General features: G+C 34.1%; 1 protein-coding gene across 1 annotated transcript in view; it reads left to right on the top strand.

Annotated features, from left to right (window-relative positions):
- Positions 1 to 26,281, top strand: part of Stard13 (StAR related lipid transfer domain containing 13) — a 342,624-nt gene that overhangs the window by 58,298 nt on the left and 258,045 nt on the right. Inside the window, exon 2 of the mRNA XM_077795155.1 lies at positions 5,045 to 5,078. Coding sequence (XP_077651281.1) covers positions 5,045 to 5,078 — 34 coding nt within the window. The remainder of the gene's footprint in view (positions 1 to 5,044; positions 5,079 to 26,281) is intronic.

Here is a 26,281-nt window from a genome sequence, read left to right as displayed (position 1 = left end):
TTACATGCCCTAGTCTACCAATAAAAATTTATCTGGGTGCTTTCATGGTTATCTAATATAGTTATATATTTTAGTCTAGCATATTTGGATAAGTATGCAAAGGATACATGTTTGAATAAATCTATTCCCAAAAGCAATTGTTTTAAATCTAGCCCTATCATAGAACAAATACCTAAAATATTTTTTATCCTTAAAGTATGTATGAACATGGATTTATAATTACTATGACTTTAGAAGCACTAGAAAATTTACCACCTTCTTGGGTATCTCACCAAATGAGGCAAGTGACTCTAATACTACTAATCAAGAAAGAAACAAAGTCACCCAAATGTGGTCTCTGCCATCTATGGTCTGTGATAAGTATTAAACCCACAATCATGATTTTTCTATGAGACTATCCATGAGCTAATTCTAACAATTTTTCATGAATTGCCCATGAGATAATTCTAGCAATTCTAGAGTTCTCAAATCTCCAATTTGGGTACTTATCTGCTCCCAGACAACTGTACAACAGAAAGAACAATTGAAGCACTCAGCAAATGTTTATTTCTATACATTTCTATACCAACTAAGCACTCAACAAATATTTATTTAATAAAATATCTAGATAAAGAACCCATGAATTGTCTGAAGACATGTAATCTTATTATACTGGCTCCAGTGAATAGCTGGCGTCATGCCACATTTTGCTTCAAGATTTACCCTTCCTATATGTTTCTAGAGCTAACTATAATCTCATGATTATTAGACAGAGATAAGTAATTATCTGAGAGTAGCAGTTTCTTTATTATCTATCCTTATGTCACAATTTGTATCTTAGAGAAGTATCCTATAAATGTGTTATATTGCTGAGATCTAAAGAGTTTCTACTCTATTATTTGGATTTCTAAACAGAGGAGTTTGAATTATGATACAGTAGAAGTTTCAACATATGGGGTTGCCTTAGATTGTGCATCTCATGATTTTTTTCCCTCAGGTATCTTTTTTTTTGTAATTGCAATAAAATACACATAACACAAAATTTATTATCTTAACCATTTTTAAGTACAGTGATATTAATCCAACTACATCATTGTGGAACCATCAACACCATCCACTCAAGAACTTTCATTTTCCAAAACTGAAACTCTGTACTCATTGAACAATAATTCCCCACTATTTCCTCTCCCTAGTCCCTGGGATCTAGTAATTTTAAGTAAAAATTATCATGTTAAAATATTGTCATATATTCATAAAAATACATGTTCACCATCACACTTATGAATTTTTAGATTAACATGTTATAGAAAATGCATATTTTATATTTGTTCTTTTCTTTAATAATTTTCCTAGGAAATGAGAGCTCCTATGCCTCTGCTTCTTGTTTTACAAACAATTGAAATGGTTACATGCATCAGGGGCTCATTTTCAAATATTTTCAACATCTTTATACTTCAGTAATATTTTTCATTATTCAAGGACACTGAATTTTGTTGCTTTAATTTAGCAAAAAAAAATGCTACTTTTTTCAAATGACACTTCACATTTACAATGTTCAGATTTTTAAATATGTTTAAACATCATCCCACATTTTTCTCCAAGTTGTATCTTTTATTTATGTTTCTAGAGTTCACTATAATCTCATGAACATGTACCTTTTATGGAATATTTATATTTAGGACAAAATAATACTTGCCCATACTTTTGTCAAATGCTCTGCTTTATCTGAGAATCCCTGGTTCACTTGGGTTTCATTGATTTATGTTTGGAGTCAATTAATCTGACCTTTCATTCTTGTATCAAGGGAAATAATAATAATAATAATAATTATTATTATTATTATTATTTGCCGCAGTCTGGCTGGGCACAAATCAGGAGCCACAGAAGCAGAAACAAACTTTATTTCTGAACTCCACCAGCACACTCCACACACGCTCCCCAGGAAGTCCCGGAACTCCACCCATGGGGCTCCTCCAGGAACCACCAACTGGAAATCCCTCCTCCAGCACTTCCCCAACCAATGGGAACTCTCCGGGAATCCCCCGTGAGAACTTCAAAGTAGCGCTAGAACTCCAAAGTTGCAGGCCGAGGTGGACAGCAGGGGTCTAATATACACAGCTTAACATAACCATTATCATCTCAATGGCTTGCTGGCGTCACCTCTGAATCACTCTGTTCTAGCAAAAATGTCATTCGGACTGGCTATGGCTCTCAGCAATTATTATTATTAATGTATGAGTAACTCTATTAGTACTCTCTCTCAAGGTATGGTCAAAGAAGCCTATTTATTATATTTTACTTCCTCTTCAAACCCTCAGGCTGAAATTTCTCTGTAGCAATTCCTCTTAACTCCTAAGTGAGAATTTTTTAAATAGCTGTACATGAATAATTCTACCAGGTTATTTCTATGTTTATATGCTTATTAAAACATTGCTGAATTTAGAAAAATAATTTTTAATATTATATTACATTCAGGTAACACAACTTATTTTGCTTTCTAATTTTACCCTACTTGTTATTCCAGGTCAACTAGTCATTAAATAAATTTGATTCCAACCCAAGTCAGAACCATTTTATTGGTTGCATAGGGTTCACTCTAGAGCAGAAAATAGGCATTTACTTAATATTATTTGAGAAATCTTTCCCCTCCTGTGTGTCACAGTGTCTGGAGGCTTGCCATTGAAGGTTCGTTTCTTGTGTTTATCGTCAGATGGTAGGTACCCCTTAATGTTTGAATATCCATGGGAAGAGAGACTCTTCTCATTGTCAGTCACCAACAGTTTTGTGAATTTGCTATTACCCCAGGACAAGTATGAACAGAGAAATAAGGGAAGGTGAGGAGGGGAAGAGAGATAGAGATAGAGATAGATAGATAAGAGAATAGAAAAAGGGTTGGGAAGGAGCTGTGATATGTAGAACAAAACTTTATGTCAACAAGTAAATCAATGGAAGTGTAACTGATGTGATTCTGCAATCTGTATACGGGGTAAAAATGGGAGTTCATAACCCACTTGAATCAAAGTGTGAAATATGATATATCAAGAACTATGTAATGTTTTGAACAACCAATTAAAAAAAAAACTTTATGTCAGCATTTTGCCTCTTTCATTCCAAATTCCCATAGAGTATTATTTACCTGATACTTTGAAAAAATAAAGTGTAACCCTCTGTTTTTCAGAATTTCTTTCAGAATAATCAACAAGTATTTACTTTATGCTTCCTCTATGTTACTCATGGGTCTCATTATATATCACATGAATTATTGTACTTACTCCTCTTCAAGAAACTCCATCTTACTGATGAGGAAATAAGACAAAGAAATTTGGTAACTTTCTTGAGATCATGCAGATAGTAGCTGTCTTTCTGATTGCTAAACCTAGGATCCTAACCTCTGCACTGTATTGATTTTTAGGGTCATGGGGGACTATTGAAGGGTCTTTTAAATTTTTTTATTTGTTCTTTTTAGTTTTACATGACAGTAGAATGTATTTTGACACATCATACCTACATAGAGTATAACTTCCCATTCTTGTGGTTGTACCTACTGTGGAGTTATACATGGTCATGTATTCATACATGAACACAGAAAGTTATGTCTGATTCATTCTACTGTCTTTCCCATCATTCCTATTTCCCCCACTTCCCCCGTTCAATTCAGTGACATTCCACTGCTTCCTCCCTACTACCTATTGTGAGTCAGTATCCACAAATCAGATAAAACATTCTACCTTTGTTTATTTGGGATTGGCTTATTTCACTTAGCATGATAGTCTTCAGTTCCATCCACTTACCAGCAAATGCCATAATTTCATTCTTGAAGGGTATTAAGACAATTAATGTAATCACATTGTTTTTAGAAAGATTAAACTGTGAATAAGAGAAATAAGGCTGGAGTCAAACTAGGAAGTTAGGAAGCTGAGTTACCTAGGTAAGACCTGAATGTTGTCCAGGAGATGTAAGTAAGAATGAAAAGTGATGGATTGACTAAAGTAAGATTTGGGAGTAGACAACAAGGATTTGTTGAGAACAGGAAGAGAGATAAAGGATGAGCTCTGGGTTCCTGATTTGAATAGTGATGCCATTCATTAAGAAAGGAACATAGAAAGAGGATCAGTTTAGATCTGGAAGTGTCTGGCCAAGAGAGTGGAGAGGAGGTTTTAGGAAGGCAGCAGAGGATTCTGAATTTTGAACACATGGAGTTTAAGGTGTCTACTAAAGCATGTATAAATCAGATGTCCACTCAGCACTTGGCTCCATTGACCTGGAGCTCAAGGCAAGAATCCAGGTTGGAGATATAAATCTGAAGGTTATCAGAATGGACAGAAAGTAAATGATGTCACTATGGAAGAACCTACAAAATAAGGAGAGAAAGCCCAACTGCAATCCCTGATGAAACAAAATAATACTAAAGTAAATGAAATTAACCTTTAAGGAGGACAAAGGCAAAGGGCAGCAAACCAGTAAAATGATAAGGAACAGCCAGAGGGTAGAAAAGACTGCAGGAACAGAGTGGGAGTACAGAAGGGCAGAAGGATCATTTTCTGATGATGTACTTTGTATACAACCAGAGATGAAAAATTGTGCTCTATATGTGTAATATGAATTGTAATGCATTCTGCTGTCATGTATAACAAATTGGAATAAAAAAAGAAGAAGGGAGGAGCGGTCAGCTGCATTAGCTGCTGTGTTATTGGGGGATCAAGTGAGGCAGGGACTGGATTTAGCACTAAGGAGATTCCTGGTGATTTGAGGGCAGTAGAATAATCAATAGAAACTGGAATTTAATCTTCTCTGTTAGTAAGTAGATGCAAATCTTTACTTAAGTCAGAAAAAAATAACTTGACGCATCTTCCCCATCAGTATTATAATTACTTTTATAATTCCAAATGAGTTGTGTAGTCTCTCAAATAATTCAATTTTAATGCTTCAATTGGCACTTTATTTTTATTTCTGGAGGCCCTTTGATTCTTATTTTATAAACTGACTCTTGTTTTGAGCATGATGATGATATTCTTGACAAAATGGTATAATTTTGAGATATTAAGAGAGTCATGATTTTTTACAGGTGCTCTCTGACAAACGAAGCAAAGAAAGAGCTGGTAAGTCTCCTTGATCAGCTATGTTTTACTGTTTATTGATAGAAAATGTTTGAAGAGTTTTGTCTAATCCCTATAAATTTTAGCATGCCATGAGTATTCTGAATCATTGATAGAAAGTCGATGGTTACTCTGTGATGTTAAATCAGAATATGTTATACATCTTGGAGACTGAATTAATTCACTTTGTTCTTTCATAATCCTCATGCCATTATTTTGTATGTTTATCCCCATTTGGTAAGGTTGATTTCATACAGAGAAAACTTGCTTTGCATAAGAAGTCTTTATCTTAAAATATATGCCATAAATTCAATAGGAACTAAATAGAAAGTTACATCTGTACTGAAAAATCCGCTTAGAAGAGAAGTGATTTTGAGAAAATAGTACGTATGAGGCCACCATCTCCAATGTCTTTGAGTTTGGAGATGTTTTGTGTAAGTCCAGCTATTTTCTATCTTAATTTATTGATTTTTTATTTTAGTGACTTTGTAAAGTAAGAGTAATGACTACCTGAATCAGCTACTTACCACCCTTTAGCAGCTGTTCTTTTATTCTTGGCTTCTTCATTGTGGATGCAAGATTGAAATCTCCTCCTGTTCATTGTGGATACAACATGAAATCTCCTTATCAGTCCTTAGGTCATATTGGCATTTACATACTTAAACATGGGAAAGAGCCACTTCAAAATCCTTTTCCTTCATATTGGTAGAATTACATGTTTCTGAACTGCTTCAATATGAAAATTAAAACTTATTTTCTCTTGAGTTTTTATCATTAAAGCCTGATTTTGAAATAAACTTGTCAAATAATGCCTCTAAAAATAACAGTCTAATGCTGCCTTCATCTACATTGTTAATCATCATTATTTCCATTTTTATATATTCATTTTTCTATCATATGTTAAGAACCAATTTTAGTTCATTTTTCAAAAACTCCAGATCTTAGCTTTAGTGCCTATTAATATTACCACTTGATCTCTGGGATATATAATAATTACTTATCTATGGTTTTGGGGTCTAGAATTATAGTTACCTGAGGTCAGCCTTGGTCTGAAAACATTAAATGGAAAATTCAAGGAAAAAAAAATTTCATAAATTTTAAATCATATGCAGTTCTAAATAGTATGATGAAATCTGTATTTTCCACTACATCCTGCTCAAGTGTGAATTTTTCCCTTTCTTCTCCATCCGCACTATCTGTGCTACCCTCCTACTACTCACTTACTAGCTTGTCAGCAGATTGATTGTTGTGATATCACAGTGATCATGTGTTTAAATGATAAGTTAAGCTTTATCATGTTCTTGTATGTAAAGGAAAAAGGCATAGTATATGTAGGATTTGGTGCTACCCACAGTTTCAAGCACCCACTGTGGTTCTTGGAACATGTCACCCCTGAATAAGGGGGACTGCTATTCTTCCAGCTCCTGGAAAGATTTGCAAGGAGAACTTTTCAGTAGACCATGGGCTCTAGTGACTAGATGGAACTTTGTCATGAAGTGATGAAGTGTTTTCAGGGAGTATGCTGGGCCTAGCAGCCGTCTCACTAAAATTATCAATCAGAATTTGTTCCTCCTGCTATGAAATGCTTGTAGCATCAAACATGCACACTTTTATCTATGTCTACATTTATGCTTGGAACTTTAACTATATTTAACTTTCAACCACCTGACATCTAAAAGGGAAATAAGCAAAGCTCTCTTAAAATTGTACAAATGTGTCCAAATAGTAAATTATACCAAGTAGAACCCTTTGTGCCTCATGTCTCTTATTGAGATTCCAACCTGAACCCAAGGAGTTGATGATACATTTGCCTCAGCAAAGAATGTGCTTCACTCCAGAAATTACCTAATTAGGACTTTTCACAAGTGAGAAGCCTGTGAAACCCTTAGACAAATAAAATGTTTCTTCTGGAGATTTGACAATTGGAGTGGAAGAGATCTATTGTCTTCATATCATAAACATGTGCAGCTTATATCTGAAGAATAGTTTTAGTCCAATAAAAGCTATTGTCGAGAAATTGGTAAACTAGTGCAGTTCACTTCTATTCTGACATGAAAAATACATTGCTAACAAATCTCCATGAGGAAGTTCAGCCATGGATGCTTGGACATGATGTAATAGTTCTGGACTCGGAGAATGTGGAGCTTATCTATGAGTATTTGGGTAGCATGCTTTGTGCTTTCTTAGCTGCTTAACTATTCTGCCATTTCTGCCATTTAGTCTTTCATTTTGCAAGAAAAAAATATTGTGTGGGCAGGCAAGCCAGCAAAAACTAGAAAAGAGTCAAATCAATTTTCACATAAATACTTATGGAAAGTGCTCTGGGAGTAGGATATATTGGTGAAGGATGTCTGAGAGCAATTTTTCTGCACATATAAATCATAGGAGAATTTTGGAAGCCTGATTCAAAATTTCAAATATAAAAAGTCCTTCATTTGGATTTTTCAATTACAGTTGCCCTCTTTTTCATAAAACTCATCTTTCAAATTAAATGATTAATCATTTTAATTGTTGATGGTGCTTCTAAAATGTGAAGTCAGTTCTCTTCATTTCTAATTTGGCTCCTCTTCATTGCTTGTTGGTGGGAGTGTCCAAAATCTTCTCTCAGTTTGTTTTGCTAGATATGTAATATGATTATCAAACCAAAGGGGCCACTTATATATTCAAATGCAAGGTGGACCATGACATAGGAAAAGGATATGACTATGAGCCAAGCCCACTACTTAACGTTGCCAGGCAATTCCTGATGATTCTTTCCTGTATTTTAAAACTTTCTAACCCATGTTTTCCTTTGGTCTCACCGATTAGGGGTGAATGTGGAACCCAATGCAAGAGAGATTTCAAACATTAAAACATAGTTAATAGGGCTGGGGATGTGGCTCAAGCCGTAGGGCGCTCGCCTGGCATGCATGCAGCCCGGGTTCAATCCTCAGCACCACATACAAAGATGTTGTGTATGCCGATAACTAAAAAATAAATATTAAAATTCTCTCTCTCTCTCTTTCCCTCTCTCACTCTCTCTTTAAAGAAATAATTTTAAAAAATAAAAAATAAAAAAACATAGTTAATAAAGAGGCCTAAAGGCCAGTCATTTATTATTCTTTTATTTATTTATTTTTATTGGTTATTCAAAACATTACAAAGATTGCAGAATCACATCGGTTACACATCCACATTTTTACATAATGCCATAATAGTAACTGTTGTATTCTGCTACTTTTCCTATCCTCTACTATCCCCTCTCCCTTCCCCTCCCATCTTCTCTCTCTACTCCATCTACTGTAATTCATTTCTCTCCTTATTTTTCCCCATTCCCCTCACTTATTATTCTCACTAATAAATTAAGAGAGGACACCATTAAATTGTACTCATTTCTAAACAGTTGAAACTGTCCACTGAGGCTAAAAGATCCTAGCCTAGTAATAAAAAAATATCTACTATAGCAACATAGGAGCAAGTTATCTCATTTAATGTCTATCATGCTGTGACCTTCATTAGATAAAAAGTTTAAAGGAATGTTCAAATTATTATGAACAAAAACATGTACTATTGAGTGTACCTTTTTAAAATTTCACTGGAGTTTAATTATAGTGTCAAAGCCTAAGCTCAAGAGATACTCCCTACCCTTTATCCATTCCAGTCTGAAATTATAACTTCTATTTAACCCATTATTAAACATCTACCATGTCTTTGACACTATGCAGGGCATTAGTAATACAAAGATATGTAACAAAATTATCCCTCTTTCAAGAAATTTACCTAACTTAAAATCTCTCTCAAGATTTCTTCAGTGAAACCAGAGCTTTTCAGTAAATTTATGACTACTTAGTGAAATTTATAGTAATTTAGTAAGATTTTTAAGTTATGATTTCCTTTGACTATAGAAAGAGACATAAGTACCGTTCTGTGGCAATATACTCACATTAGGCAAAAGGAAAGCATCAAGCCATGCCAAGAGAAACCTTAGTTTTATTTTAAGTGGTGTGAATCTCCATCTTGAAATGCAAGTACCACATAAAGCTTAACCACTTTATAAATCTAGTTAAAATACAATCTTCCCCTCCCCATATTTGAATTGTACCAGTTCATTCCCTGAGCACTCGTTTTCTGAGTACTTAGTTAACCCTTGTAAACTGCCAACTTAAATACAGACAAGGAAAAGGCAAACATTTTCTATCCACCATTCCCGCCCCTCAAAGCTGAAATTCATGGTCTTCTCCTAAGCAACGTGTCCCAAATGTCTTTGGAAGAGTCTTGAGAAGCAGGGGAGTCAAGAGAGTTGCCCAGTCAGCAAATATGAAATGTATGCTTTACCTTAAAATTTCAGATGACTTTTGCATGCTGTTCCTTCCACCTCCAATGCCCTTCCCTAACTCTCAGCATGGTTGCCTCTATTTCATGAAACCAAATTGCTATCCACGTTGAAAAGTCTTTGCTGTTCACTTTTGCTGAAGAAGTATATTGAACCAACTGAATTCTATCATTGCAAATTCCCTGCTTTCTTCAAAGCATCTGTCAAAATTCACAATTATATATTTTCTCTCTCTCTCTCCATTTCTTTCCTACCTTTCTTTCTTTTCTTCCTCCTTCCTTCCCTTCTCTTCTTTCCTTTCTACTGTAGTAGCAGGTCCATGTCTCATTTACTGTTTTATCACTTGCACCCAGCAGACTGCTACTAATCATCAGATACTCAAAAAATTGTTGATTAAATGAAGCCTGAAATAATTGTTTTATATTTGTATAATTATTTTATCCACCCAGAAAAAACATATGCAAGAAGAAGTTCATAGTATTTATGCCCTGACTTTGTAACCCTCTTGGCACATTGACAAATACCCCAGTTTGAAGAAGATTAATTAATATAGAAGATCAATATTTATTAGTGCTTGTTATGTACCACAGAAATATTATTATATCCTCTTTATATTCATGCAATCCTCAGAACAACACTATAATGTAGGAAGTATTGTATTCACTACATAGATAGAAACAGTAAGTGTTAAGGGGTCAAGAAATAAAATCAAGACACTTGCTCTGTAAGTGTCTGAGTTGAAATTTGAGTCTGGTTCTATTTGATTTCTAAGATCACCTACTTTTCTCTAAACAAATATACCTCAGGGAATATGTTTGGGGTGGGGCAGGTTATTAGTTGTACTGTTTATTCACAAACTTCTACTAGTGTGCTTTAGAAATTCATACATTTATTAAGTATGAGTCCACTTTAGTTCATTATGAGGAATGCAAACAAGAAAAAAGACAATGTCTTCCCTCACAAGGCTCATAGTTAATGCAAAATGACAGTAAAGAAATTGAACACATTTAGGGATCAAACACAGATATTTTACCTTCTATTTCTGATATTCCGAGTGTGAACATGATAGGAACACAGGAAGGATCCCTAAACCCAAGGGCACATTGTTTTTGTAATGAGGATTAATTACCCCTTACTTACATGTCCCTTCTAAATAGAATTGTTAATAAGAAAATGACTTCTGGAGACCAAAACTAAAGTATTCCAAGAGATTTGATCTTATTGTTTCCACAGGGTCTTTGGAGCAAGCTAGACCAGAATAAACTTTAAATACAAACCAATCTTTGCCTGATTTCTCCTTTTTGTGGTCTTCTGGGAAGTGATTCCAGTTTTTCCAGAAGGTGAGAGACTTGAAAAATATGAGATCTTGGGTTGGGACCTGAGCTCTGACATGGGTCTGTCTGCACCTAATAGAGGAAAAGAAAGGCCCAAATCTTCATCATGTTGGTTTAGGCTCCAACTTCCTTAACAAGACTCCTAAAGCACCAAGAAATAAAATCAAGAATTAATAAATGGGATGATCTCAAACTAAAAAGCTGCTTCTCAGCAAAAGAAACAATGAGGTGAAGAGAGAGCCTACATTTTGGGAGCAAATTTTTGCCACACACACATCAAATAGAGCACTAATCTCCAGAATATATAAATAACTCAAAAAACTTAACACAAAAAACACCAAACAACCCAATCAATAAATGGGCTAAAGAGCTGAACAGACACTTCTCAGAAGAAGATATACATTTGATCAACAAAAATAAGAAAAAATGTTCAACATGTCTAGTAATTAGAGAAATGCAAATCAAAATTACTGAAAGATTTCATCTCACTCCAGTCAGAATGGTAGTTATCAAGAATACAGACAACAATAAATGTTGGCAAGGATGTGGGGGAAAAGGTACACTCATACATTGTGGGGAGGACTGCAAATTGGTGCAACCAATCTGGAAAATTTGGAAGGGAACCACCATTTGACCCAATCCTTGGTCTATACCCAGAAGTCCTAAAATGAGCATACTATAGTAATGCAGCCACATCAATGTTCATAGCAGCTCAATTCACAGTAACTAAATTGTGGAAGCAACCTAGATGCCCTTCAATAGATGAATGGATAAAGAAACTGTGGTATATATACACAATGGATTATTACTCAGCCTTAAAGAAGAATGAAATTATGGCATTTGCCAATATATGGATGGAGTTGGAGAATATTGTGCTAAGTAAGACAATGCTAAAAAAAAACAAAGGCTGAATATTCTTTCTGATAAGTGTATGCTGGTCCAAAACAGGGAGCAGGGAGGCATGGGGGAAATGGAGGAACTTTGATTGGGCAAAGAGGAGGGAAGGAGGGGAGGAAAGATGGTAGAATGAGATGGACATCATTACCCTAGATACATGTAAGACTGCACACAGGGTGACACTACATTAAGTACAGCCAGAGAAATGAAAAGTCGTGCTGCAATTGTGTACAATGAATCAAAATTCATTTTGCTGTCATAATACTTAATTAAAATAAATTTAAAAATAAAAGAAAATATGAGGTCTTGACCAGAAAGCAAAAAGCAATTACAATGCTTTGTAGGTAATCTGTTGCAGCAAGGAAAGGATATAATCATCTTAAAAAAAAATCTTCCTTTAATACAACCAAAAATTTCTTCAGTTAGAAACATTGGAGAAGCAATTTGCTCTGTTGTTCAGAGTCATATATTGCAAATAGTATACATTACTAGGAAAATATCTTTTCAGCATTACTTCTTATTTGTTTTCTGATTTTAAAAGGAAATAAAAGTTCTATTCAATTGGAACATGAGTTTATCTCTTCTGATGTCTGGAATATGGGGTCTCTATTTTTGACATGTTGACTTATTAAATAATATAAATTAAATGTTGAGAATAAAGCATTATTTCATTTTTTAGATTCTATAATATATTCAGCTTGTAAATAAATCTGAGATTACTCAGTGTTTATTTTTTATCATTTTTGAAACAGAATCTCTGAAAAAAGTGCATTAAAGAAAATATCAAAGTTAAAAGGCAGTCATAATGTTTGCTTTCAAAAATGCCTTTTGTAAGAATGTTGTACTCAAACGTATAATCTTGAAAGTATCACTCATACTCCATTACATTCATTCTGATTTTAACATATACATAGCCCCATAGAAAATGTTAAATCACCTACATATTGACTGAGAATTTCTACAGATAAGTAACTTTGATATAAATTTGCCTGTAACAATGAGTTAGGTCTTTGGAAATACTGGTAGATATAAGTGATTTCTTACAGACTCAGGTTTATTTGTGAAACTATGCCTTTTCTTAAGCAGCCCTGCAATTATCCTATTTTAAATGTGGGTCCTTTTATAAGGCATTGATCAAACCTGAGCATGTATTAGGCAAGAAGAAGAAGAAAGAATATTTGCCCCACATAATTTTTCAAGAAATTAATCATTGAATGCTATTTAATTAAGCCTTGCTAACTTATATTTATGTCTTCTCAACATTTTTCTCTAAGAAAGGAAGAAAGATTCCACAATTATATTAGAATATGGATGGGCACCATCAGCAAAATCTAGAAAGTAACCGTGGTTCCTTGCTTCTCTTCTCTCCCTCAGCTGAAGAAGCTTTCAACCCAAATCTCCCAATACTGGAAACAAGTCACTGCCTCTCCTCCTTTATTTGCCATGACCTCAATCCCCCTGTTGTTCTTTCCATATACCTTGCACTTTTATACCAGAGATGTGAAGACAAGGTGTCCCCTGACTTCTCTACCTGGCAAACTCTTTTGCACACAATTGAGAGGCCATATCAGAGGCAAAAGAATCTGTGGAACTTTCCTTAATCCTTAAGCAGAGTTAACAAGTTACATGACATTTTGTAGTATAGTCTTTGTCATTGGTCCTATAATATCTATCAATATCTACTCAACAATGTCTACTGTAGCCTCATTGAGGTCAGCAACCAGGTCTGAGGTCCTTTATATCCCTAGTACCTGCCACAGATTAGCTGCTGCTGCTGCTCCTCCTCCTCCTCCTCCTCCTCCTCCTCCTCCTCCTCCTCCTCCTCCTTTTCCTCCTCCTCCTCCTTTTTCTTCTAATTAGTTATGCATGACAGCAGGATGCATTTTGATTCATTGTACACAAATGGAGCACAATTTTTCATTTCTCTGGTTGTACACAATGTAGAGTCATACCATTTGTGTAAGGATTAGGTTCTTGATACTTTTTTTCACTGAATGAAATTATTATTCACTTTATATTTGTAACCACCCTATGTGAGATAAGCAATATAACTATAATTTTGATTTTACAGAAATTATGGTTAATAGACTTGAAATAGTTTGTCAGATTTTATACATCTATTAATTGGCAGACAAAAACTAAAACTAAAGCTTTACTCAAATAAATTTTCTACATTGTAACACTGGATATTACTTGTTGTTTTGCCTTTTTCGTTTAAAACATTTTAATTATTTAAAATTGGCTATTGGAAAAAATATATATGTAGTTTACAATGGCATTGTCTAATAGAAATATAATGCAACCTACAAGTGTAACTTAAAATTTTCTATGAAACTGGGATTGAGGGTATAGCTCAGTAGTAGAGCACTTGCCTAGCATGTATGAGGCACTGGATTCGATTCTCAGCACCAAATAAAATAAATGAATAAAATAAGGTCCATCAACATCTAAAAATTTTTTTAAAAATTTTGTTATAAACCTAAAAAATTAGAAATCAGTGAAATAGATTTTAGTAACATTTTGTTTAGCCAAATCTCTATAATATATTTGTAACAAATAATCAAAATAGAAATTACTGAGCTATTTCACAATCATTTCTTATATTTTTTAGTAAAATTCTGGGTGTATCTTATATTTATAGCATATCTCAATTCATAGCCACATTGCTAATGCTGCATAGCCACACAAGTCTAGGGGCTACCAGTTTGGACAATGCAGTTCCTATTGGTATGGTTTTTGTGAAGGGCAATATTGGATGAATCCATTCCAAATATCAGTATGGTATGCTAATGAAAATCATTATGTCAGCAGTGTGGGTTATAGTGTCTTTCTTTCCACTCTTTTTAATTTAAAACATTTGTAGAGATTATTAATTTCCTTAATATATTTATTAAAAGCATTCCTATTTTCACCACAATCCCAAATATTAACTTTATGTTTTACCTTTGTTAATACAAAACTGAAGAACATTGTTCTTTTCAGAAACAGAACATATGAACAGAAAGGCCTATGTTTGGTTCTAGGCCTCTGTCATTTATTAGCTTTATGATCCAAGGCAACTCATCAATCTGTTTAATCCTCATTTTCTTCATCTATGAATATGGATAACAACTTTCCTGTTTGTAATTATTACATGTATTATATGAGGTAATAGATGGTAAGTCATAAATATGTGTTCCCTGTTCTGGATCTATATGTAGGAGCTATTACTTGCATTATTATTATCAATAATAATTAATTCTAGAAAAAGTTCTTATAATCATCTCCACTACAATTTTTATTTATTGAGGACCCAAATGATGCATAATAAAGCATTTTTAATGGTGAACATAAGTATATAAACAGAACAGGGGACTCTAAAGGGATCCAAATTTTAAGATATCAAAGCTCATTCTGTACTTTAATGATTATTTATTCTATTTAGTTATACATGACAGCCAAATGCAGTTCAACTCATTGTACACAAATGGAGCACAACTTCTCATTTCTCTGGCTGTATGCAATGCAGAGTCCCACTGTTTGTGCAATTATACACGTATATAGGGTAATATCCATCTTATTCTGCCATCCTTCCCACCCTCACACCCCCTTCCCTCCCTTCACTCCCCTCTGCCCAACCCAAAGTTCCTCCATTTTTCGCTACCCCCACCCCCCATTATGTATCAGCATCTGCATATCAGAGAAAACATTTGGCCTTTGGTTGGGGGATTGACTTATTTCACTTAGCATGATATTCTTCAACTCCATCCATTTATTGGCAAATGCCATAATTTCATTCTTTAAGGCTGAGTAATATTCCATTGTGGTGTGTCTATACCACAGTTTCTTTGTCCCTTCATCTGTTGAAGGGCATCTAGGTTGGTTCCATAGTTTAGCTATTTAAATTGAACTGGTGTTGCTGCATCAATGTAATATACTATCTATCTATCTATCTATCTATCTATCTATCTATATTATATTATATTATATTATATTATATTATATTTTAAGTTCTTTGGGTATAAATCTAGGAGTGGGATAGCTGTGTCAAATGGTGATTCCTTTCCAGTTTTTCTAAGGAATCTCCATACTACTTTCCAGATTGGTTGCACCAATTTGCAGTCCCACCAGCCATGTATGAGAGTACCTTTTCCCCCACATCCTCTCCAACAGTTAGTTGCTAGTATTCTTGATAATTGCCATTCTGACTGGAGTGAGATGAAATCTTAGAGTAGTTTTGATATGCATTCCTCTAATTGCTAGAGATGTTGAACATTTTTTCATGTATTTGTTGATTGATTGTATTTCTTCTTCTGTGAATTGTCTGTTGAGTTCCTTAGCCCATTTATTGATTGGGTTATTTATTGTATTGGTGAAAATATTTCATTACAATAATAGAGGAACTGTGATTTTTAATATAGCACATACTTCATAAAGAGTTTTATAATAAATGAGTACATTACTCTTCTGAAAAAAATTATAGATCACAAAAACATAGTTTCAAAAAACAATATAATGTCTCAAGTATAATAAATAAAAAGAGAGTAATTTTTAACTAAATGATTATTTAAATATATAATGTTTCTATATGAAGATATTAATAAAGTGATCTGATGCTTATCATGAGTAGTTTTGGATTTAAAATAAGTAAGAATATGAGAAGCCATTGGTTGAAGAGTTATATGTAATTGAAGGAATAGAGTAGAATTAGAATAAAACTTCCATTGGAATGAGTGATAAGAGACAGACTTATAACTGTGTGACAGAAAGCAGAAAAAAAATAACCATAATTAAAGTAGAAGTGAGATGGTAAGACAAATTTTCAAATGTCAATATGGAGAAAATGAGAAAATTTGATATGATCTGGGCTTTATTTATGTATTGTGTCATAATAATTAATTTCCTGCATTATAACATGGACCGGGTAGAAACAAAGTATCACCCCAAACATATTTCCTTTCTTGAAATCCTACCAATTATTTAAAGTCATTGGCTATCTTTTACTTCCATGAGCAACAAATACATTTTCTTTCAAGGGCAACAAAAAAACTGAGGGTGTATTAGAAAATAAAACTCTATTTATATTAAGAATATTGTATTCTCTTTAGAGAAATTGTATTGTTGATCTACAAGAATAATATTGAAAAACCTAGATAACCCCAAAATAAATGGTTTAAACATACATTATTATATTCAACATTTTAAAATAATGGCTAGCTCTAAAAATAAATATACAAATAAACTATAAATATGAATATACAAATATATATTAATTTGCATATGTGTACACACAATAAGAACAGCAATAACAACAATTACAAATACAAATGCAGATTGCTACTATAGGATAAGTTTTCTATCACAGTACCATGAATCTGGTATGACATTATTTTCTGGGATGGTGATCAATGCTTCACAAGGTTATAGACAAAATTTTAGTCCTTCCACAATTTACAGTGTAGTGTCATGCTGAAAAACTGAGTATGTATTAAAACCATGTAAAAACTACTTTCTGTTTGTATGGAAAATGGAATTAGAGTCTAGTCTCAGAGAAGCTCAGTTTATAACTTATGAGATAGGAGATTTGGAAAACATTTAGAATGAAGGGCAGTTCTTCACTGTGTAGTCCAGTCTTGTGGATTTCGGAGAGTCAAGATATTTTCTGGCCACTACCACTAATTTCTTTTTTATTATTATTATTAGTTGTTCAAAACATTACATAGCTCTTGACATATCATATTTCTTACATTTGATTCAAGTGGATTATGAACTCCCATTTTTTTTCATATACAGATTGCAGAAGATCCCAATCATTGCAATAACCAGAATGTCCCCACTCATTTGTTCCCAAGTGCACTCATTCTAGGAGATGTAGGATCTCCACAGAGAACCATTGACTGAAAAAGGAAGAGCACCCTGGTCATTCATGGTTTCCACACACATACACCAGTGCAACAGCATGCCTTGAGATGGGAATACCTCCTGGAATGGGGATGGACACACATTTGCTACCCATTCCTTCTACTGTGTGGTGGACCAGTTCTGATAATTCCTGGACATACAATTGCTTTCTTATTGATGGCTTTGAAAGAATCTCCTAGAAGGACACAGAGGCAAAGGGTTTATGATATCTCCAGAACTTGTTAAAGAAGACACCATCAAATACATGTGATGAATATCTACTATCTCCTTTGAATAATTACATATACAGTATTCCTTCCCTTATCCACAGGGGATAGGTTTCATTTGCTGTAACAAAATACCTATGAAAATCATCTTAAAGGAGAAAAGGTTTACTTTGGCTCACATTTTCAGAGTTTCAGCCCATGATCACTTGACTCCATCATTTCTAGGCAAAACATCATGGTGAGAAGGGTGTGGTTCACTCCATGATGCCATTCATGGTGGACAGGAAGAAGATAAAGAGGAGGGGACATATAGTCTCCAAGGACATGACCCCAAGGACCCACTTTCTTTAATTAGGCTCCATCTCATAAATTTCTGTTACCATGCAATAGTTCATTAAGTTATGAATTCATCAATGGATTAATCCATTGGTGAGATTAGAGCCCTCATGATCAAATTACTTTCCAATGGTCTCTGAACTCTATTGCTTTGGGGACCAAGTCTTAAATACCTAATCTTTGCAGATATAGTTCATATCCAAATCATAACAGGTTCCAAGACCCTCAGTGAATGGCTGAGACTACAGATAGTTCTGACTCCTACATGCACTGTGTTTTTCCTATACATACATAGCTGTGATAAAGTTTAAGTTATAAATTAGGCAGAGTAAGAGATTAACAACCATAACTAATAGTGAAATAAAAAAATCACAATGATGTACTATTAACAAATGTTATGTGGAAAGGAGTTATGTGAATATGGCCTCTTTCTCTTGAAAAGCCAAGACAAATATTAATGTCAATATTAATATTTTCAGGCTGTGATTGACTGTGGGTAACTAAAACTGCAAAAAGTAAAACCTCAGAAAAGGAAGTACTACTAGATGATGTGTTCTTTTTCACTGAGTTCTTGCATAAAGTAAGACCATAATTTTTGTTCATTTTTTGAGATTTTTAAAATGAGATTTAAAGCCTTCAAATATCTATTCTTAGTGCCAAAATTCACATGAAAATCAACTTGTCATTTGATAACAATTAGCAGCTCAAATTAACAAATTCAGGCACATATAGAGTTTTAATTCACCTTTTAGAGTTATCTTGCAATGGGAAGCAAACCACTTTGCTGGAAAATTCACTAAAGGCAAGCTTGTCAGCTCTGTCTATTTTGAGTAACACTGAAAGATGTCTCAAAGGTACATTTGTTCTATCTAATAAGGTGTAAGACAAATTTGGACTTCTACATGTAAAAATACATTTACATCAATATTCCTTATAGCCTTTCATTGATGTTGTTGAGCAATTTCATAGCTCCCCAGCACCCACAGGATGAAATCCAGACACTTTGGCCACCCTGCCCCTGACTTTTCACTGGCTTCCTGCACTTTTCACCTTATAGTTGTTACTCAGGCCAGACACTAGGCTTGCAATTGAAACCCTACTTGGTCACTTAAAATTACTTTACTTTCAGAGTCAATTTTTTTCAAAAAATCAGAAATAGTGGGTAGTACGTGCAAAAACACATGCCGAATGCTTAGCAGAAACCCTGGTAGGCAGTGCGTGTTCTAAAAGTATCAGTTCATTTCTTTTTCCTTTTAATGTCTTCATCTCACAATTTAGGAAAGTACTGTGTTTGAGACCGTAACAAATTCCACCTTTGTGAAAATTTCCCTTGAGAGCTCAGCTAGAAGTAATCATTCATTTATAGATGAAAAAAATTAGCTACAAAGAAATTTAATAGCCCAGAACTTCATAACTTGTAAGTAAAAACATGAATTTCAATATGGGAAGTCTTGCTCTGGAGTCTGTTTTGGTATTTTTTTTCAAAAACAGAGACTTATTGAGATATAATTCATATAACATACAATTCATTCACTTAAAATGTACAATTCAATTATTTTTAGTATATTCATGGAGTTTTAGAACTACCACCATAATAAATATTAGAACATTTTCATCACTACAAAAAGAAATTCCTCATTGATCTCATTTCCACCTGTATCTTGCCACCCAGTCCCTGCGCACTAATACACTTTCAGTCTCTGTGGATTTTCCTTTCAATTAAATGGGATCAGGCTATATAAGATCTTTATGACTGACTACCCTCTTAGCATAATGCTTTCAGCGTTCTTCCATGTTGTAACGAGTAACAGTACTTCATTTCTTCTTTTTTTTATTCATTTTTTTCTTTTTCTTTTTTATTTGTTCTAATTAATTATACATGACAGTAGAATGCACATTAACACATACATAAATGGAGTATAATTTCTCATACATAAATGGAGTATAATTTTTCTTCTGGTTGTACATGATGTAGAATCACACCAGTCGTGTAAAATCATATATGAACTTGGTAATAATGTCTGATTCATTCTACTACTATTCCTACCTCCATACCCCTCCTTCACTCTCCTCTACTTAATCCAAAATAAATCTATTCTTCCCTAGCACCCCTCTGTTATTGTGAATTAGCATCTATTTTCAGAGAAAACATTTAGCCTTTGTTTTGGGGGAATTGACTTATTTCACTTAGCATGATGTTATCAAATTCCATGCATTTACTGTCAAATGCCATAATTCCATTTTTCTTTAAAGCTGAGTAATATTCCAGTCTATAGCCACAGTTTTTTTTATCTATTCATCTGTTGAAGGCCACATAAGTTGGTTCCATAGTTTAGCTATTATAAGCTGAGCTGCTAGAAACATTGATGTGGCTGCATCCATGAAGTATGCTGATTTTAAGTCCTTTGGATATAAATCTAGGAGTGGGATAGCTGGGTAAAATGGTGGTTCCTTTCCAATTTTTCTAAGGAATCTCCATAATAATTTCTAGATTGTTTGCACCAATTTGCAGTCCCACCAGCAATGTATGAGTCTTTTCCCCATATACTCTCCAGCAGTTAGTGTTGCTTGTGTTCTTGATAATTGCCATTCTGATTGGAGTGAGATGAAATATTAGAGTAGTTTTAATTTGCATTCCTCTAATTTCTAGAGATGTTGAACATTTTTCATATATTTTTTGATTGATTATATTTCTTCTTACATGAAGTGTCTGTTGAGTTCCTCAGCCCATTTATTGGTTGGGTTATTTGGTTTGTGTGTGTGTGTGTGTGTGTAATTAAGTTTTTTGAGTTATTCATACATCCTGGAGATTAATGCTCAATCTGAGATGCAGATAGTAAAGATTTTCTCCCATTTTGTAGGCTATCCCTTCACGTTATTGTTTCCTTTGCTAAGAAGAAGCTTTTTAGTTTGAATTTTTCCCATTTATTGATTCTTGATTTTACTTGTGCTTTAGGATTCTTGTTAAGAAAGTCAGATCTTAGGCTGATGTGGTAAAGATTTAGGGCTTATCTTCTATTAGGCTCAGTGTCTTTGTTCTAGTGCCTAAGTTTTTGATCCACTTTAAGTTTAGTTTCATGCAGGATGAGAGATATAGGTTTAATTTCATTTTATTACATGTGGATTTCTAATTTTCCCAGCACCATTTAATATTCCATTCAATGGACATCCTACACTGAATTATCTATTCTTCAGCTTTTGATCTTTGGATATTCCCACTTGTTTGCTTTTATGAATAGTTCCTCTATAAACATTCGACTACATGATTTTGCATGAACTTTTTTTTTAAGTTTCTTGTGGGCATATATTGTTGGCATGTTGCATCCTATAATAATTCTATGTTTGACTTTTTGAGGACGAGCCAAACTATTGTCCAAAGTGAGTGCAATAGTTCAAATTCCCACCAGAAATGTATATGGGTTCCAACTTTTCCACCTCCTCACCAAAACTTATTATCTTTTTTATTATAATCTCAGTAGATATGAAATAGTGCCTCATTATAGTTTTAATTTACATTTTTCTAGTAGCCAATGATGTCAAACATTTTTTTGTTCATGTACCTAATGACAACTTTTATATCTTCTTTGAAGAAGAAGATATCTGTTCAAAACCTTTTTAAGGACATTTTAAAATTAGGTTATCTTTTCAAAATGTTGAAACGTAGCAGTTATTTAGATATTCTTGCATATAATTTCCTATTTTGCATACTATTTACAAATATTTTTTCCTATTCTTTGGGTTGTCTTTTTACTTTTTGATAATATCTTTGGATTATAATTTTCTTTCATTTTTGATGAATTCCAATTTATTTTATTTTTCTCTTTTTGGTTTTACCCTTGCTGCTATATTTAAGAAAGCTTCATAATCCACAGTGATGCAGATTTACTTCTAGGTGTTTTTCTAAGTCTTGTAGTTTTAGCACTTACATTTAGATCTGTGACCCACTTGGAGTTAATTATTCTATGTGGCCTAACAAAAGGTCTGACTTCATTCTTTTACATGTGGCTATCCAGTTTTTCCAGTGTTAGTTGTTTAAAATACTGTTCTTTACCCCCTTAAATTGGCACTCTCGTGATCCTGTGTGTCTTGTGTCTGTCATCTCTATCAGATGCTCTCATCCTTATAAGCTACATTTCCTCCCTCAGCCATGTTCCTATACTCTTTCTTCCTTTCTCATGTGCATTCACTCTGGAATGGAGTTCCCCCTATGTACCAAAATCCTCCTCATCCTTAGACTACCTCAAATGGAATCTAGTCATTGAGGCTTTACCGTAAGTACCTTATGTAGTTCTTAAAAATAATTTTCTTACTAGATTATTATTGGCAATTCTTCTATTATTTCTCTCTATCTTTTTAAAATTCTATTCTCTCTTTCCAGATACCTGGCACAGTGTCTAATACATCGTAAACACTATAGACATAAATATGTTGAACTGAATTAATGAAAATGGCCTTACCCAGGATTGTGGGGCCTATAAGCAATCCAGGAAGATCTCAAAGAAATCAAACATTCAATAAATATGAAAGTCAATATAAATGAAAACTGCAACCCACAGCAAATACATTTTCATTTTCTTTTTCTTCTGATAAATTTCCTATTGATTTATTATTGCTGTAGCACTGTTAAGAACAGAGAAAGCTAGTGAAAATTTTATAGGCGGATAAAATGTTTTGCAAGTGAATGTGATTTTCTAATGTGTCCTACAGCCTGCATTAGTAAGAGTATTTTTAAGATCAATTTTGTTAAAGACTGTCTCTTGCTTCGTTTTTATAGCTTATTTAAAGAAGATTAAAGATGTTTTACTTGCCAACAGTCACTTTGAATGAATATGGTTTTGGCTTTATTTTTTTAAAGAAAATTGATTTATAAAGGTGGTTATAAAACCAACATTATGTACAGCATTCAGAATTGGGGCTGCAGGAGGCAGCAGCCGATGACAGAAAATAAAAATGAAATGAGAAGAAAGCACTTTTCTAAAGCTCAATTCTAACAAAAATGAAATAGAACATTTTCTTGTTTTCTTCTTCTGGCAAATAAAGAAAATGGGAAAAGGAATAACAGCCACTGTGGAAATAGTCCCTGCTTGCTCTCTGCCTTTATTCTGGATAATGATGCTTAGTTATAATGACAGGAATTTACTTTATTAGAGAATTTTCTAAATTTAATTTAAAGAACTTTAGTTGTCTATTAACATAAGTTATTTCTAGTAAAATAAATGATATGCTAAAATCTTGTGGTGGCTCAATATTTTGAAGAACTCAAATATTTAAAGTCAAAAACATTGCCATAAAGTAGATGAAGCCATAGACACCGTACTGGTAGAACTAATAAAGGGCCTCTCTTTTGAAAAACCTCTTTCAGGGCTAACAGTTTACAAGGAAATTATGATAGAGTTGCTGGAACTGGGAGCATGGTTAGGAATAAATGTCAGGTTTCTGGAAGTTGTACAGAAAATGAACCACTTTCTTCCATTAGATGATGACCCAATGTCCTGCTTGGGGTTGGACTGGAAGAGGCCACCTCCTCAGTCTGATATTGAGCAGAGACAGCAAAGGTCTGCTGCCAGAGTACAGAAACCTTCTATGTGGTTTGAGAAAAAGATGAACTCAGGATAGCTTGTGACTTTATTATGCCTATTATTTGTAAGGATAGTTTAAAAGAGAAGGTTGAAAGTATTTTGTTGAAAGAGATTAGTTTTCTCAGTACAGGTAGATGGCTTTAACCATCTAATACGGGTCACCTTTTATAACGGAAGGTTTAGAGGGAGAGAGCACAGGAGGTCAGGAATTCTGGGTGGAACTTGTAAATAGTAAAATGAACTGAGTAATTTTTTTTTTTTACAGAAATGAGTGTGTTTGGGAGTAGGAAATAGTGCTCAAGAGCAGAGGAATTTTACAGCATGGGCCTTTGGGTTGGAAATGCTTTTAGCATCCTAACTCTAATTTTCTTGGAATCAGGCTTGGTATTTATCTGCATTAACCTCTTTGCACACAGTGAGACTGTTGAAGAAGAAAGTGTATGGTACTCTTCTCTGCTTTCTGCTTCTGCTTTCAATTTTCTGACCATTAACATCTTCCATGGTACCAATAAATAAAGAAGGAGATAGATTATCCCAGAAAATTTTCAATAAATCACCTGAATATGACCTAACCCTGGCATATATCAGAAGCATAATCCTGCAATGGAGAGGCACACACAGCTATTGATTTTTATTAAGCTTGCATTAAGCACTTAGCAGTAGACAGCAATAAATTAGTAATCACCCCAGTGTTTAAGTTCAACTGAAATGGTACATTAGAGGAATTCTGAGATGCAATGCCAAACCTACACTACATGGGGAATGACACAGAGCAGAGAAGCAAGGAGAAAGAAGGCTGAGAAATACAGGAAAAAATGAACTATTAAGACAATGTGCTGGGAAAAGCTGTGGCTCTAAGGGTTGATCTCTGTACAACATAGAGAAGTTGAAATTCCAGAGCATCTTCCTTTCTTGGTAAGGTATTTGTAGTTCCAGTTAAGTCTGATAAATATAAATGATTAAGTCTTATTCCTACAAAGATGTTAGTATGTCCTGACCTGTCATTTCCTGGAATGAATGTGACTGTTGAGCCAGGCAAGTACTAGTAACATTCACTGGCCATGTCCACACTCTAAACATAATGTCCAGGGTAGAGAGAAATGGAATCTCATATGCCAGGGCTTTTTTCTTCCAGAGGAGGGAAAGGGCAATAGAAAAATGTACTTATTCCACTCTCTGCCCTGTAGAATCTATAATTCATGGTGCAAATTGTCATTGAGCAAAGACACCACATTATATAATGGGAAGAAGAAAACTTGCAACGTGTTCCCTCTCATTTTGTAATTTAAAGATCATTTTCTTTTTGTTTAGTTTTTCTGTGGTACAAGGGATTAAACCCGGGACACTCTATAACTGAACCACATCCCCAGTTTTTGTTTTGTTTTGTTTTTGAGGGAGGGTCTCACTAAATTGCCAAGGCTAGCTTTCAAATTGTGATACTCCTGCCTTAGCTTCCTCAGTCTCTGGGATTATAGGCCTGTGCCAACACATCAGGACTAAGGGTCATTTTTTCCCCCTCAATACATAGTGAAAAGCACAGATTCTGGAGCCAGGAGATAATATAGTGATAGAGTACTTGCCTAGCATGAAGGAGGCCTTAGGTTTGACTCCCAGCATTGGAAAACAAAGAGCACAGATTCTGGAACAAACCTGTTTCACTTTGTACTGTAGCTCCATCACACACCAGCTGGGTGACCTTAAATAAATTACTTGAATGTGCCCTCATTGTTTTAATTTGAAAATATGGTCAAATATAGCACCTCTTAGAATTTTTATAAGTATGAAATAAGTTAACATTTGTAAATGTCCAGCATTATGATAGTTAGTGATATATAAATAATAATATCTCAAAATAATATCTAATAAGTATATTTCAAAAATTTCCTTTATTTACTACACACAGTTCTGGGTATTAGAGATATAGTAGTAAACAAAAAGTCCTGATCTCACAGCACTTTCTTTCTGTTGGGGAAAATAAGTGATAAAAACAAGAAAATAGATAATATGAGTTATAGTGATGGCTGTTATGCAAATATGAAGCAAAAGAGAGACAGATAATGTGGTTGCTATTAGTGTGGCTGGTCAGAGAAGGTCTCTTGGATTAGAGAATATTTCAGCATATATTTGAAGGAAGGGAGAGAGCTATCCAGAAACCTAGGAAAAGACAACTTTCAAAACAGAAGGAAATATGTTGGCAAAGACCTCAAGGTAGAATAGGGTTGATCTTTACATGAAGATCAAAAATAGCCAGAGCAGACTAATCTAAGTGGGAAATGAGGAGAGAGATGAAATGGGTTTGGATCATAAGGGTTATGGACAGATTATTTATCTCCAGCAAATTTATTTAACTCTTAAGTTTGAAGAGCATAATTATGAACTTCATTCCATGGGTTTATGTTGTCATATGTTTGTCTCACAAGATTTTAGTTATTTTAAAATAAAGGAGTAGGTAGAAGTAACCATCAACAGGTGAATGAATAAACAAAGGTGATATATCCATAAATGGGATGTTATTCAGCTTTAAAAAGGGAAAAGATTCCAACACCTGCTATAATGTGTTGGACCTTGGAGATATTCTGATAAGTTAAATAAATAAACCAGTAACAAAAAGATAGACACTGTGACATTCTACTTATATGAG

Source organism: Urocitellus parryii, chromosome 2 (genome assembly GCF_045843805.1).
Source record: "Urocitellus parryii isolate mUroPar1 chromosome 2, mUroPar1.hap1, whole genome shotgun sequence".
NCBI lineage: Eukaryota > Metazoa > Chordata > Mammalia > Rodentia > Sciuridae > Urocitellus > Urocitellus parryii.
Note: the sequence above shows the minus strand (reverse complement) of the source record. Positions and strands in the feature narration are given on the sequence as shown.